The sequence below is a fragment of the Taurulus bubalis genome (genome assembly GCF_910589615.1).
Source record: "Taurulus bubalis genome assembly, chromosome: 3".
In the NCBI taxonomy this organism is placed as follows: Eukaryota; Metazoa; Chordata; class Actinopteri; order Perciformes; family Cottidae; genus Taurulus; species Taurulus bubalis.
The window spans coordinates 15,735,950-15,750,114 of NC_136591.1; the positions used below are offsets into that span (position 1 = coordinate 15,735,950).

Genomic DNA, 14,165 nt, shown 5'->3' on the forward strand with positions numbered 1-14,165 from the left:
AAGACGAATAGTCAATAATCGAGGGTAAGTATTACAACTTCACATAAAATAAGGATTTTCTCCAACACGTGGTGTTTGCTGTCAGATCTGAGAGCCAATCAGCTCTCTGATGTGGCGAGAGCCAGGCGTTTCCCATCATGCACTGGGCCAAGCAGTCGTTTGAGAGCAACTGCGGCGACTGACTCTGAAATCGACAGCCGGCTTGGTCTCGTGAGAGTATCGTTGACCACGTGTGCATGACGTCAGAGCAAGTCGGGAGCAAGTCGGACACAAATCTAACCGGCATGCATTGCGCGCCGATCGAAGCCGATCGATTCTGCGCAGAACTGGCTCATCTCGAACGAGCCTATTGATAAAAGAGATACTGCTACTCAATAATAATGATACAAAATAACAATGCAGAATTCCACAGTCACGCTTTGTTAGAAAAATAGGAATATCATTTTGACTTTGACTGCTCGAAAATTACTTCGTTAATCTGCTTCGTTTTTCCCCCCTAAAAATAGTCAAAAATATGAATTGGCACTAGAACTTGTTTTATCTAATTGTAAAATATAAACCTCTTCAAGCCATTATATTATACATTCTTATGAAATTGAATAAAAATGATTATGAAATATTAATAAGAACATCACCATGGGAGCTATAAGGTAGCTACAGCCCTGATATAATATGATTATGATTATGATGATTGTCATCATCAACATACATTTGAGTTCCTAACATTAATTGTCTGGAATCAGGAATGTGATTATTTGTGTTGTTTACCACAACCATTTGACATAAAGGTTTTGAGTCCAGCAGTAAGATTTTACTGTTTGAGTCATTCTGTGTCAAATCAGATAGTTTTCCATTTATGTTTTGTGCAAGTGAGGTGGAGATCAATGATGAACTACAAGTAACACATGACAACAATAATCAGAATGTGATTGATTGATTAATTGATTGTACATTTACTAATTTGAAGAAAGGAAGTGCTCAAAATACAAATGCAACATTTCTGGTAATCTCCCTATCAGGATGTATTGTCTTCTCCTAGCTGGAGCTGGGAAGCTGGGATGGTGGCATATGTCATTTGTATATCCAATGACATAATCATAATCTTAATCTCTTAAATTTGAGATTTCGGGAAATAAAAAAAAAGCATTATAATGTTATTTTATAGTTACTCGCTGAGTCCACTGGAGGGCAGTGAGCTCCCATGATTGTCAATGACATCTCAACCAAGTCAGCGCTAAGACTTCCGGTGGAAACTTTCAAACCAAAAGCGTGTGAATACAATTAAGTTCTGATACAGTTCAGTTCTTGTTTGCTTAAATCCTGAAACTGAACATCAATTGAATATGCCCATTACAAGTATAATCCAAAAGAAAACAACAATATATATCCAGCATATCAGAGGTGGATTAGATATGATCACCTGCACACTAAACGTGGACACAGCAGTGGCGGCTGTGCATTTCCTACCTGCGCCTTCAAATCACTCCAACAGCTGTTAAACAGCTGACGCAGTATTTGTGAAAAACAATTAAATTATAACTTTGTGATTCTGTTTAGGCCAGCAGTGAAGGCTTAGAAGGCCCTGACGGCCCACCACTGGGTCACAGTGTTAGATGTGGAGGGTGTGTGACTGGTAGAGCACCAGTAAGGGTTCACTCAGGGAGCCTCTGTTCAGACAGTAAAGGCTCTGTGTTAGGGCTTCATGAAGGACCAGACTCCCACTCTCGTCTGTGTAACGCAGCTGAAAGCCCACCACCTCCAGAGGCTTCACAGGGAGAGCAGCTGACACATCAAACACATCATATCCAGATGAGGATCGCTGATCCAGGGTCAGCAGTCTCTCCTCCAGGGCAAGACTTTCCGCCAGAGCTCCCTGTGAAGCTGTGACACTGTGCAGGGTGACAGTCACACTGATGGGATTGGGGTTCAGGGTCTTCCTGTACATAACCAGCTCCGCACCCAGCATGGAGGGGTTCAGGCCGCTGACATTAAACCAGATCCATCCTGGAGGAGCTTTATGTGGACCTGGGAGATCCAATGAATAAAAAGACAAGGGACTTAAGACTGCAGTACAAGGCTTTTAAAATGATCATACAACTGTGTTTGTGCTCTTTAAAATACCTTTTGATTCTTAACCATAGGACCGCGGCCCCCAATTGGGGGTCCTATGGTTAAGCGCCTCCTAGAGGACCGGAAAAAAATTTCCGTTTTTCACCTGTGGGCTGCGAGGACCGAATAGGTAATGAATTGAAGACACCAGAGATATTACTGTTATCAACGAGACACTCAGTTACAATATAGCTTCCCACCACTTGGTGGCTGTAATGTGTCCTTCAGTTGTTTAACAAGCTTCAATAAGTAGAAGAAGACACTCAGCCAGCCGCTTGCTTGTAGCTAAAGTTATAAAGAAGTATTTAAAACAAAAACATTAAGACGAAAGTGCTGCTGAACCCCCCAAAAGTCTACATTTTTTTGTAAGTATAAACCTGACTTCACTAAATGAACGGAGGTTACAAGACAGAGCCCTGAGTCCAGTGTGTGGAGTGTGGGCTCGATACCTTACTGAAAAATGACTCCAGTAACATGTAAAAGTCACCTATTAGAATACTACTTGAGTAAAAGTCTTAAAGTGTCTGATAAGCCCGACGCGAAATAAGAATTGTGTTAAATCAAAACTAAAACTGTGCTATCTCTCCATCCACAGTTCCGATCTAATTCATTTAAATTGCTAAAGTACTGTAACCCTTGTGAGAAGATACATGTCGGTTTACATGAATAAAAAAAAGATTGTTAGTTTTTAAACATTCTGTAAGCTACTCAACATGACTAAGCGATTAGAACGTTTCACTAAAACACTCATAAGTACCCGTAGAACGGCGTATTTCAGTCAAAGTAACTTCCCTGTAACCGTAGAGACTGTGGGAGTCTAACAGTAACACTAGAGCATTGTCTGACCAGTATTGGTATCTCCGACGGCGAAGCAGGACCGGAGTTATTTTAGGGGTCGTTTCGAGATCCTGCGATCTCATTGGTCCTCAGACTCGTCTGAAAGCGCGTCAGATGACACATGCGGAAGGAGACGGTTAGTTACATACCAAGTATGTCATGGTGGGAGCAAGATTCAGGTCAAAGTAGGTCATTTTTCAATTTCTGAACCAAAAAACACAGTTTTTGGACTGAATATGCTTCCTAACAAGTCAATGCTTGTGTTTATTGTGATTAGTATTGCAGATTTAGATGCTTTAGTTCTTAATTTTTGTGCAGTATTACTCTGGGGGATGATGGGAAGGCACCGAACAATACAATTAAAAAACGTGGGGAGCAATCGAGGATTCACTTTTGGGGAATCTTGCTCAGACTCTTGACTTTTGATCATATTTATTCAGAAAATAGGTTAAATCATAATTTTTATTTTTTCACAAGGAGTTGTGGATCAAGGACAATAATTAATTCTATATAGCGCTTTTCTGAATACTCAAAGACGCTTTACATAGGAATCATTCACCCACTGATGAGAGGAGCTACCATGCAAGGTGCCACATCAGGACTGTCTAACATTCATACAACGTAGGCGCAACTACTGGAGCAATTTAGGGTTAAGTGTCTTGCTCAAGGACACATCGACACAGGCTGGCGGAGCGAACCGCCAATCCTCTGATTGGAGGATGACCCTGCTCACCACTGCGCCACGGTCGCCCAATTTACTTTTTACGCCCGACAATAGGGTCTGGTATTCATATCAAGGTCATATGAGGTCATGTGAGCTGTAGAACACTTAGGGCTTATCAGATCAAAAGTAATTTTCTTATATTAAATGCACTTAAGTATTGAAAGTAAAAGTACAAGTAAATGCTGTTAATAAAAAAGCAAAGGGTCAGAATTATGAATTTCAATTTTGTTCTGTTTTTTTGAGAGATCCTCCTTTGTTTTTGTAGAAAAATCTAATTATTAGATTAATTAATTTGTGTTGTTACGCCTGACTTGAGCCTTTAAATTATTTCTTGTATTCGCTTGATTTGTTCCATGTCAGACTGTTGGCCGTCTTGCTGTCTGTGCAGGTTTACGCACATACACATGACCAATAAATGTCTTTTGATGATCACATTGTATCAGGTTTTTGCTTGTTAAACTGTAGGTGGATTTTATTTAGTTATTGAATACAAATCAAACCAATACAGTGTTAATATTTGAATGGGCCCCACGCCCCTTTGTACTTGAAAAGTTGGGCCCTGAGGTCAAAATGGTTAAGAACCCCTGCTCTATATGACATTCAAAGCATTGCAGCAAACAACTACATGCAACTAAAAGACATGTCTAACAGAGGCGTGTTGCCAGAAACACTCTTGTGCCACATGTTGCACCGTTAGCCGCTAACTGCTAGCTGTTAGCTCGGGCTCAGCCCTTTGCCATGTTGGGAGCCGCGTGAATGCAATTTTCTTTGATGAAAGATCTTTGGGATTTGAGAGTTGTTATAATGTAAACTATTACTCCACAGTGTTACAGAAATGGAGGCGGCAATTTTCTGGTAAACAAGTGTCTGACATTGCCTAAGGTGGTACGAAGACAACGTTTAACAAATAGTATTCCTTTCCTCCTTATTAATTCCTCCTTGTAAAATGAGGAAAAAAATGTGCAGCTGACGTATGTTTTATGTCTATCTCGTTAGTGCATTTTAATTTTGCACTCATCAATCTTTTTATATTAACAGTTACTATGTGTAATGTGCTTGGTGCTGATGAACCCACATAGTTTATTAGTTTTGCCTTGTTTGCCTTGTTTGCAGCAGCAGCAGCAGCAGCAGCAGCAGGAAGCAGATTTCCGTTTCCCCCCCTTTTAGCTCACTGTTAGCAGCTGCAAGGAACCAGATTTATTTCTCAGGACATACATTCAGGAGGTGGACACAAACAAGATTCCAGAAGAGTGGAATGTTTTTCTATGTCTGCTGCGTGTATAAAAATGCAACTGTTTAACATGTTAGCCACAACTTTATAAAGTGATAATATTCAATATTGTGTTAAATATGCCTGCACTTCTCGCCAAAACCCAAACAGTGATATGACAGCAGGTGTTTTGCTGATTGAGACTTCCAGGTTGCCCATTGCACTTTTAATTAATTCTTTTGATGCAAAAAAAGTAAATATAAAACATCACTTTTCGTGATTGCATCGGTTTCAATAAAACTATATACAGTAGTTGTAATTATTATTATTAGGTCAAGAAAGAAGCAAAAGTTCACACATTTTAAACATTTCAAATCCTTACCAACTACACTCCGAAAACTCTGCACCAGCGTTCCATCTGAACTTCCAAAGTCTTGAGCCTCCAGTGAACCCAATCGCTGGTAGATCCCCCTCATGTAGGGATGTGGCTTAGCCTGATGACTCGCAGACACTTTATTGATATGTAGCATTTCCAAAATGGCTTTGCTGCGCTCCTGGTCATCCTCTGTATCTTTGCGGGGATCCATCAGGAGCAAACCTGTGACAGAGCACAGCAGGAGGAAGACCAGCGTTATGTGACGAAATCCCAAGCAGAGTCCTCGGAACATTCTGTGTTCAGATTATTTCAACCAGTCTAATATGATCCTTTATCTCCACTTCTTTTCCCTTTAAAGTGCAGTTGGAATTTTCACCTGACAGGCTACTGTAACAGTGTGTTCTCTAATAGGTATGCAGGAACCACAGGGGCTGTCAGGACCTAGTGAACCGATCCCATTCAGAAGCTGAGGAATGTTACTTTCTTTTGACAAACACTCTACCATGGACTGTACTGAGCCACAGTCCTGCTCTGCTCTTAACAAGCAACCACTGGGCTGACACATGGTCCCCTGAGCAATGAAGCAAGTAGAGCAAATGCATCCTCATTAGTCTTACTGTTTCCATTGGTAAGAAACATGTCACCATTGATCTTAATAATACATTGCATTTGTAATGCACTTTATATTTGAGCAATCTCAAAGTGCTACAGAACAGAATAAAACAAGACATTTTTTTAAGATATATTTAAAAGCAAAGCCCATAAAAGATATTTTAGCAGTAAGCTTTCTTAAAAAGGTGAGTTTTTAGGTCACGTTTAAAAGCCTCTGCCGTCTGTGGGGCCCTTAGATGGTCGGGGAGGGTATTCCACAGCCTCGGAGCTGCAGAGGAAAAGGCCCGATCGCCCATAGTGCGGAGCTTGGTTATGGGGACTTGGAGGGTATTTTTGTTTGCAGAACGGAGGTTGAATGAGGAGGTCTGGGGGGTGAGTAGTTATTTTAGGTATTGGGGGGCATGTCCGTGAATGCACTGATGAATGAGGAGGGAGAGTTTATACTCAATTCTGTGTGGGATGGGGAGCCAGTGTAGTGATTTCAGAACAGGGGTGATGTGGTCGTATTTGCGGACTCTTAGCAGGATCCTGGCAGCGCTGTTTTGAATATGTTGTAGTCTCTGGATGTTCCTGTTAGAGATTCCGGTGAGGAGAGCATTACAGTAATCCAGCCTGGACGATACAAAGGCATGGACAAGTGTCTCTGCATCTGTTAGGGTGAGTGTTGGACGGAGTTTGGCGATGTTCCTGAGAAAGAAAGCTGTCTTGCAGAGGTGTTTGATATGGGTGTCAAAAGTGAGATTGGGGTCCATTTTAACACCACGGTTGGTGACAGATGTGGAGAGAGGGACGTTTTGACCCGAGAAGGTGATACAGGTGATGGTGGAAGAGCGGAGCTGATGTGGTGTGCCAACTAGGATGGCTTCTGTTTTTGAACTGTTTAGCTGAAGAAAATTGAGTTTCATCCACGTCTCTATGTCCTCCAGGCAGGTGGTGAGTGTGGATATAGTGGGAATCAGAAGAAGTGGGGGTTGTCCTCATATAGAGCTGTGTGTCATCAGCATAGCAGTGATAGGATACCCCATGCCTGCTGATTATATTACCCAGGGGAAGCAGATAGGGGGTGAAGAGAGTGGGGCCCAGCACTGAGCCCTGGGGGACACTGCAGGTGACGTTGTGGGTGTATGATTTTGCTTTGCCCAGGGTAACGTATTCCGTTCTGTCGGATAGATATGAGGTGAACCAGTTATGTATTTTATCAGAGAGTCCAATAGTGTATTTCAGACGGTGAAGGAGGATGTTGTGGTCAATTGTATCAAAAGCAGCTGTTAGGTCAAGGAGGATGAGTAGAGATGGGGAACCGGTATCTGCTGCCATCATGAGGTCATTTGTGACCCTGACCAAGGCTGTTTCAGTGCTATGGCCAGGGCGGAAACCAGACTGAAACTTCTCAAAAAGGTTATTGTCTTTGAGGTGATCGTGAAGTTGTGCTGCAACTGCCTTTTCCAGAACTTTGGACAGAAATGGAAGATTTGAAATGGGCCTGTAGTTGGAGAAAACGTCTGGATCCAGGGTGTTTTTTTTTAGTAGTGGTCTGATGACAGCAGTTTTAAATGCAGATGGAATATGGCCGTCCAGGAGGGAGTGGTTTATGATCTTGGTGATTAGTGGAGAGATTGCAGAGGTGTTTGTTTTTAACAGAGCTGATGGGAAAGGGTCCAGAGCACAGGTGGTTGGCTTTGTGTTTTTGATCATATCCTCCACTTCCTCCTGTGTGACATTTGAGAAGGAGCAAAGAGGCTGGACAAACTCAGATAGTGGGTCGGTGGTTGTGAGAGGCAGGACAGCAGTGGCGGAGAGGTGTGAGCGGATGTTTTCAACTTTTTGTCGGAAAAAGTGAGGTGCATATTGCACCTCACTTTTTCCTCAGGATGGACAAGTGAAAGCGGTTTGAGAAGATGATTTACAGTAGAGAAAAGTTGTTTAGAGTTACCGGGGCTGTTGTTGATAATGGTGGAATAAAACTTGGACTGTGCATCTCTCAGAGCTTCTGCATAGGCCTTCCTGTGTTCTCTATATGCCTGTTTGTGAACAGTCAGTCCAGAAGCCTTGAGCCGCCGCTCGATGACTCGCCCAGCAGTCTTCATCTTATGCAGTTCGCAGGTGTACCAGGGTGTTGAGTGCGAGAAGGAGACTGACCTGGATTTTATGGGGGCATGAAGGTCCAGAACACTGCTCAGGGACTGGTTGTAGGAATCCACTAAGTCAGTGCCAGAGAGGAAGTTGGTAGAGCCAATGTTTGAGGTCCAGAGCCAGGGCATCCATGTTAATGTTTTTCAGATTTCTGAAGTGGATCTGCCGCATGGGTTTGATGTGGGGAGAAAGGAAAGGCAACTTCATTGATATTATTTTGTGGTCAGACACCAAGATCATAAACCTGTAGGTTGGTGATGGGGATGGAGTTTGTGATGACCAGGTCGAGTGTGCGTCCCCTTGAGTGTGTGGGGACATCAACATGTTGTTGTAGGTTTAGGAAGTCCAGTAGCTGAAGGAGATCGGCAGCAGAGTGGCATCTTAACTGGGATTATGGACTGAAAATATAGCAGAGGGAAAGATAGGCTAGCTAGCGTATGTTGAATGAACCAAGTGACTCCAGCCAGCTGTAAATTAGCTAAAGGTAGAAAGAGAGGCCGAAAGAGTTGGCTTTTTATTATTATTTTGCATTAGTCTTGCTGATTTTATTATATTTGGGATGTTTTAACAAAATTCTAAAATGCCAATATAGATGTTTCTGAAGGGGTTCTGGTATGGCAACTGAATGGCATAATTTCAATCATCCCAAAATAAATGTAAACCGAAAACAATTCTAGATGTTATATTTTTTAATTCTTAAAATTGTTTCTTTTTTGCAGGAAACACCTTCAGACAACTATATTTATTCAAGTTCCTCACCAAAAACTACATTTTACAAGATTACATTTGAACATATCATCATAGTGTTATTATAATTGACCTTTGCCCAGTACAGTTTGAGCACATCATGCAAGTCTATGCAATCTCCGGTAACGTTAGGAGTTTAGCTCCTTGCTCTTTGCAGATTCCGCGAGGCAGCATGCATTGGAATAAATAATGATTAAGTTAATTGTTCTTCTGGGATGGCAACCTTAGGTTCTGAAAAGTGAAGCCAATGGAAGTGCCTTAATTGTGCATGTTTTCTACTGGCTTCTATACAATCCTCTGGTTGTATAGAAGTCTGATTGTTTAGAAGTCTATGAGAAGTGACTCTATTCTCTCTTGATTTATTCCCTCAGTAAACATTGTAAACATGAGTTTATGGTCTCAATCTCTAGTTTCAAGTCTTCTTCAATACAGCATGATGTTCATTTAGTAAATGATGGTCCATTTAGAGTCAAACAGACCATAAAGCAGAGTATGCTTTAGGGTGGTGGGGCTAATTTGGGTTACCAGAGCCGTAGGTGTCTTGACCACACTCCTCCACATCCCAAATATGGTCACCTCCGTTCACTGGTTGCAAAAAACAAGATGAGTCCTTACTGCAGCAGCACATGTTCAAATCCAACCTGTAGTCCTTTGCAGGACTTTTTTCCTTTATTGAATAGCAATATAAATGCACTATTTTCTATTCAATTAAGGAAAAAAAACTCAATCAAATGTATCTTTTGACAAAAAAGTGGAAATATGACACCGATCGGCTGGTTATTGGATACTTTCAGAAAAGACCACCTGCTATCAATGACTAGAAGTTTCAACATTTAAGTTCATGTAAATATTGTGAAATTACCCTTGCTGGGTTCACGCTGGCTGAATATAAAACGATCAAATATGTAATATAACCAAAGACTTAATTGGATTTCACACAATCATTGTTTTTTCATGTCTTCTGGTCCAACAACTGGCTTTGGCTTGACAGGATATGTATCCTTTTATAGAGTAGGCCTACATGAGGTCCATTTTCTCTCCCTTGCTGTTTTCCTCACATTTGTGCGTTTTTAAAGCCTTTTATCTTTGCTCCTTTCTGTTCACTAATGACAAAGCTGCTCCTTAAACCACCAGGCACTTTGGACAAGACTTTGATCTCAGAACTCTGTGTTTGTCTTTTGTTTTTTCCACTCCGATTGCTGATCCCACAGCAGCAAAAAAAAGAGGAGGAAGGCGTCCTCAGTCTCTGTCCCTCCCTCCGTCCCCCCCTACTCATCTCACTCTCTTATGGGTGGAGTTTGTCACTAAGGAGTGAGCAGGATTCTGTCAATGAGGGAGTTGCAGTTGCAAGCAGAGGAGAACAGACAGGTAGGTAAAAAGAAGAAGAAGAAAAAGCACCAGATGTTTGCAAATCAGGTAAGGACATGTCTTACTTTGTGTGGAAATCTCCGCTGGGGACTTTTCCTCTTCAGGAACATAATAAGAAGTTTGCTTGAATGTAATTTTCTTCATCATCCTCTTTTTTGTCTGTGGTTCTCTCATCGGTTTCCTAGTATAATTTTGATGATGAATCTGCTTCTTATTGTCCACTAAACTCTAGTAAATGTCAGTACATGGTATTTAATGATCACAGCTAGATACATATGCAATGGAATCTGGTTTTCAGTGATGGGGGTATTTAAAAGGAAATTGATTTGTAAACTGCACATACGTGTTCTTTGTAACATGCACCGGTGGACCCAACTGCACTTTCACCCATTTATCAAATACACAGCTCTTGTTTCTGGCAGTTAGGGAGTATTTGGAAGCTTTTTAAAGTTTCAGCTGCAGACTCGGGACTTTGCTGCTGGACGGCAGCCAAATGTTATTCCTTCATGTTTTCAGCAGAATGCCTTCCTCTTCCCCGATGGCTCGTCTTTCTTTGAAAATTGTTGGCTGCTAAGGACCCTGTCATTATTAAGATTAGAAGAAGAAGCTGTGAATGGATGTAACAGACATTCCCAGCTGTGGAGCAAAGCCACTGGTTACATGACGAATCACATTCCCTCGCAGCTGTGTGTTTTGTGATCACCACTAGTTTGGGCTTTTGGAAAGGCAGGGGGAGATTCTGCTGGGAAATGAAAGGGATACTTACTATCAGAATGGAATTATGAGATGTTATTTATCCTTCGTGACCGTTGATTATCACCCTTAGTTTGCGCTTTATTATAAACAGACAGAAAGCACATGTTCTGATTTTAAAAAGAATGACCAACATTTTAAGCAGCAGAGTCTAAGGTACCCTGACGTTTTGTCCCGAATATACTGTACAGCTGTATGCTACATAATGCAACTTATTAGATAGACCCATCATGCTTTGCCGATTATTGCTCAGATGTGAGGCAATAGAAAGATTGGCGGTGCAATCTTTGGCTCCTTCAGTCCATGTCGATGTGTCCTTGGGCAAGAGACTTAAACGGAAATTCCTCCCATTCACTGATGGCACAGCCTTTAGTAAATTGGTGACTGATGGCAGGGACTACCATGCAGAATGTGTATATAAGAAGTGGACGAAGCCGTCTTAATGTGACCCGTTGGTTTGTGGACGGGGGTATTGAAGCCTCGAGTTTGGCATTTTGGTCGTTGCCATCTTGTTTTTTTTGCAACCAGTGAGTGGAAGTGACCGTATTTGAATGAGGACGAGCGACGTAGAGATGCCATATACGACTATAGAGACTCTAAATGGACCATAATTTACTAAATTAACTTCATGCTGTATTGAAGAATACTTGAAACTAGAGATTGAGACATAAACTCATGTTTACAATGTTTACTGAGGGAATAAATTCAAAAGAGGAGTAGAGTCGTTTTGTTAGAACCTTTATACATTCACGTACAAACCAGAGGTTTCACCCCCTGCTGGCCAGTAGAAATAATGCAGGTTGAAGGCACCTTCACATTGGCTTCACTTTTCAGAGCTGGAGGTTGCCGCCTGGAGATAAAATAGTCTCTTTCTAAACTCTCGGTTCTCCGTTGGCACGAAGGTGTTTTTGGTTAACGGAACAAACTTGAGACAAATGAGTGTCATTGATTTACTTAGCCTCTTTCATCATAAAAATTCTCCACAGAAGATATTATGCAACTGTTTTCACAGGATGAGTAGAACTCCTCATAATGTGTAAACTGACCTTTTAGTGCTCCTTTAAGAGGGTGTGAATGAGCTGGAGAGAGTGGTGCCACAACACTGATGTTTGTTTTAGTCTCTGGATTAGGGAGTGTATCCTGTACTACGCACCACATGTTTTTGGGGATGTAAATCCATGTCATTAGACCTGCTGGCTCTGACACTCAGCAGATGCTGAACCCCCCCACCTGAATGACATGTCAGTAAAGAAAACAGTTCACTCCTGACATATGAGGTTAATTCTAGGGGGGTCTTTGCCCGTCTAGCTAGGACCTAAATCCACAACACATCAGGAAATGGGGCGGCTTCCCATGATGCATCTTGTTGACATTATATTATATTGCAACTGTAACATGAAGCTCTGTCAAAACAGGAAAAGGATCAACTGCAAACAGGGACAGAACCCTTAGACTGCTCCAGGCAGCTTAACATTAGGACCTTTCCCAGCACTGTCTGCAGCCTCCCCACTGGGACTCACATCAGACAGTGGGTCGTTCAAATCTTTAACAGGACAGATTAGGGAGGCCTTTGTGCCGTTACACTCATATCAGAGACATGCAGTCATTTACGGTAACACAATGCTGGGCCAGGTGCTATCTGCTAAAATGGGATTCACACTCAGCTCTGGCATGCGGTTGGACTTTGGTTTGCTCTACATCTCAGTACTCACAAAGCGTCATGCGACTGGTGTAGAATAGTACGGAAGATACGGCTGATCATTTTTCCTTCATCTAAAATTGTATTTGATTGTGACTTGAAAAGACACAACTGCACAAGTTAGGTCCAACACTGATATGGAGTTATAAGGCTTGACTCTCAGCTGGTATTCCAGCTCATCCTAAATGACGGGGTTGAAGTGAGGGCTCTGTGCAAACCAGACACGTTCTGCCACACAAAACTGGGGAAATCCTTTCTTCAAGGAACTGGTGTAGTGCACATGTCCCATCTATTGCACTAAGGGACCAAACTATGAAAAACAGGCCCAGAGACAACTGTCCACATACTTTTGGCAATGTAGTAAATGACTGCTGTAACATCTGTAAGTAAATACACTAACAACAGTAACTAAACCTGAATGCGTGTTATCTTTACTATACATTCAACTAATGTAACTGTGATCCTAATTCTGATCACATGATCACAGTGCAGAGAAGAGTTTTTGCACTAATCAGTATCTTTAACAATGGATGCAATATATGTGCAATACCCATGGGTAATGTAAAGAATTATCACCAAACTATGCAGTTCCCTTCTATGGAGCATTTTAGCCTCTTTTAGCCCATGTCTAGTCCATGTCAGGCCTCAAGGCTTTGATATAGAGACCAAGTTAAGTATCAAATCTTTGGTCACAAGTCTCAAGTCTCTACTGGTTGCAATGAACGATCTGCTGAATGTCATCAGGTCTGCTAAGAAAACTACATGGCTAAATCTGAGGAAATCAAAGCGTGTGCTGTATCATCACTTCTTTGTCTATTAGCATACAGTATCAGCATTGATTTGTTGTTGGTAAATGATCTCTCATTCTTTCAATCATTTAATTTTAAGTTGATCTCTCTAAAGATGCTGTTTCAATGTAATACGAAAAAAACACAATGGAAACTATAGCTGTTGGATATAGATTAACTTTATTAATCGTTAACATTAATAGGCATGCAGTAATAACTGTAAACTATTCTTTAACAGTTACAGTAGATCTGTATTGTTCAGTTACACTGGGTCTCCAACTAATGACAGCCTATGATCTCCTGTACACATACCTTTCGTCTCTCAAACCCAAGGATGCTCACAAGTCATTTTTTGCTCACCCAAGAAAAGTTTAAAGTCACTGTGTGTGCGATGTAAATTGGACCTGAGTCCATGTCCAGGTCCCCCTCCATGGTGGACACAGATACAAACCTTTACTTCCATGTGAAAGGGGGTTGCGACCATTTGATATCCTGCTTTTGCACTCAGCTCCTTGAACATGATCTTACCAGCTCTCCAAACACAAGCATTGTTCATGGGGACAAGCTACAACATGTTCCCCAATGCAGATGCTGATTATAAGGTGCTCCTCTGTTGAAGGTGCTTGCTCTGTGAGGCCTGTGGTAGGTGTCCTAGACAAGTGTTGAAGGAATGTGGCCGGATGACATCTGAAGCCTGTTTTCAAATACAAAACAGCTACAACACATATCCTCAGTGGGATATAGGGTGAGATAAGTTGAAACTGTATTGAGAAGAGAGGAGAAATAAGGTACTAGGAGCTAATAGCAAA

At 41.7% G+C, this 14,165-nt stretch overlaps 1 protein-coding gene across 1 annotated transcript; it reads right to left on the reverse strand.

The window, feature by feature from the left end:
• Positions 1-1,609: 1,609 nt before the first annotated feature.
• On the reverse strand, positions 1,610-8,129 carry LOC306734314 (uncharacterized protein; the record flags this gene model as incomplete). Its single annotated transcript, XM_079215671.1, has 3 exons — positions 1,610-2,025; positions 5,263-5,478; positions 7,802-8,129. The coding sequence occupies 3 exons, from the start codon at positions 8,127-8,129 to the stop codon at positions 1,610-1,612; spliced, it is 960 nt and encodes a 319-aa protein (XP_079071797.1).
• Between the last annotated feature and the right edge of the window lie 6,036 nt (positions 8,130-14,165).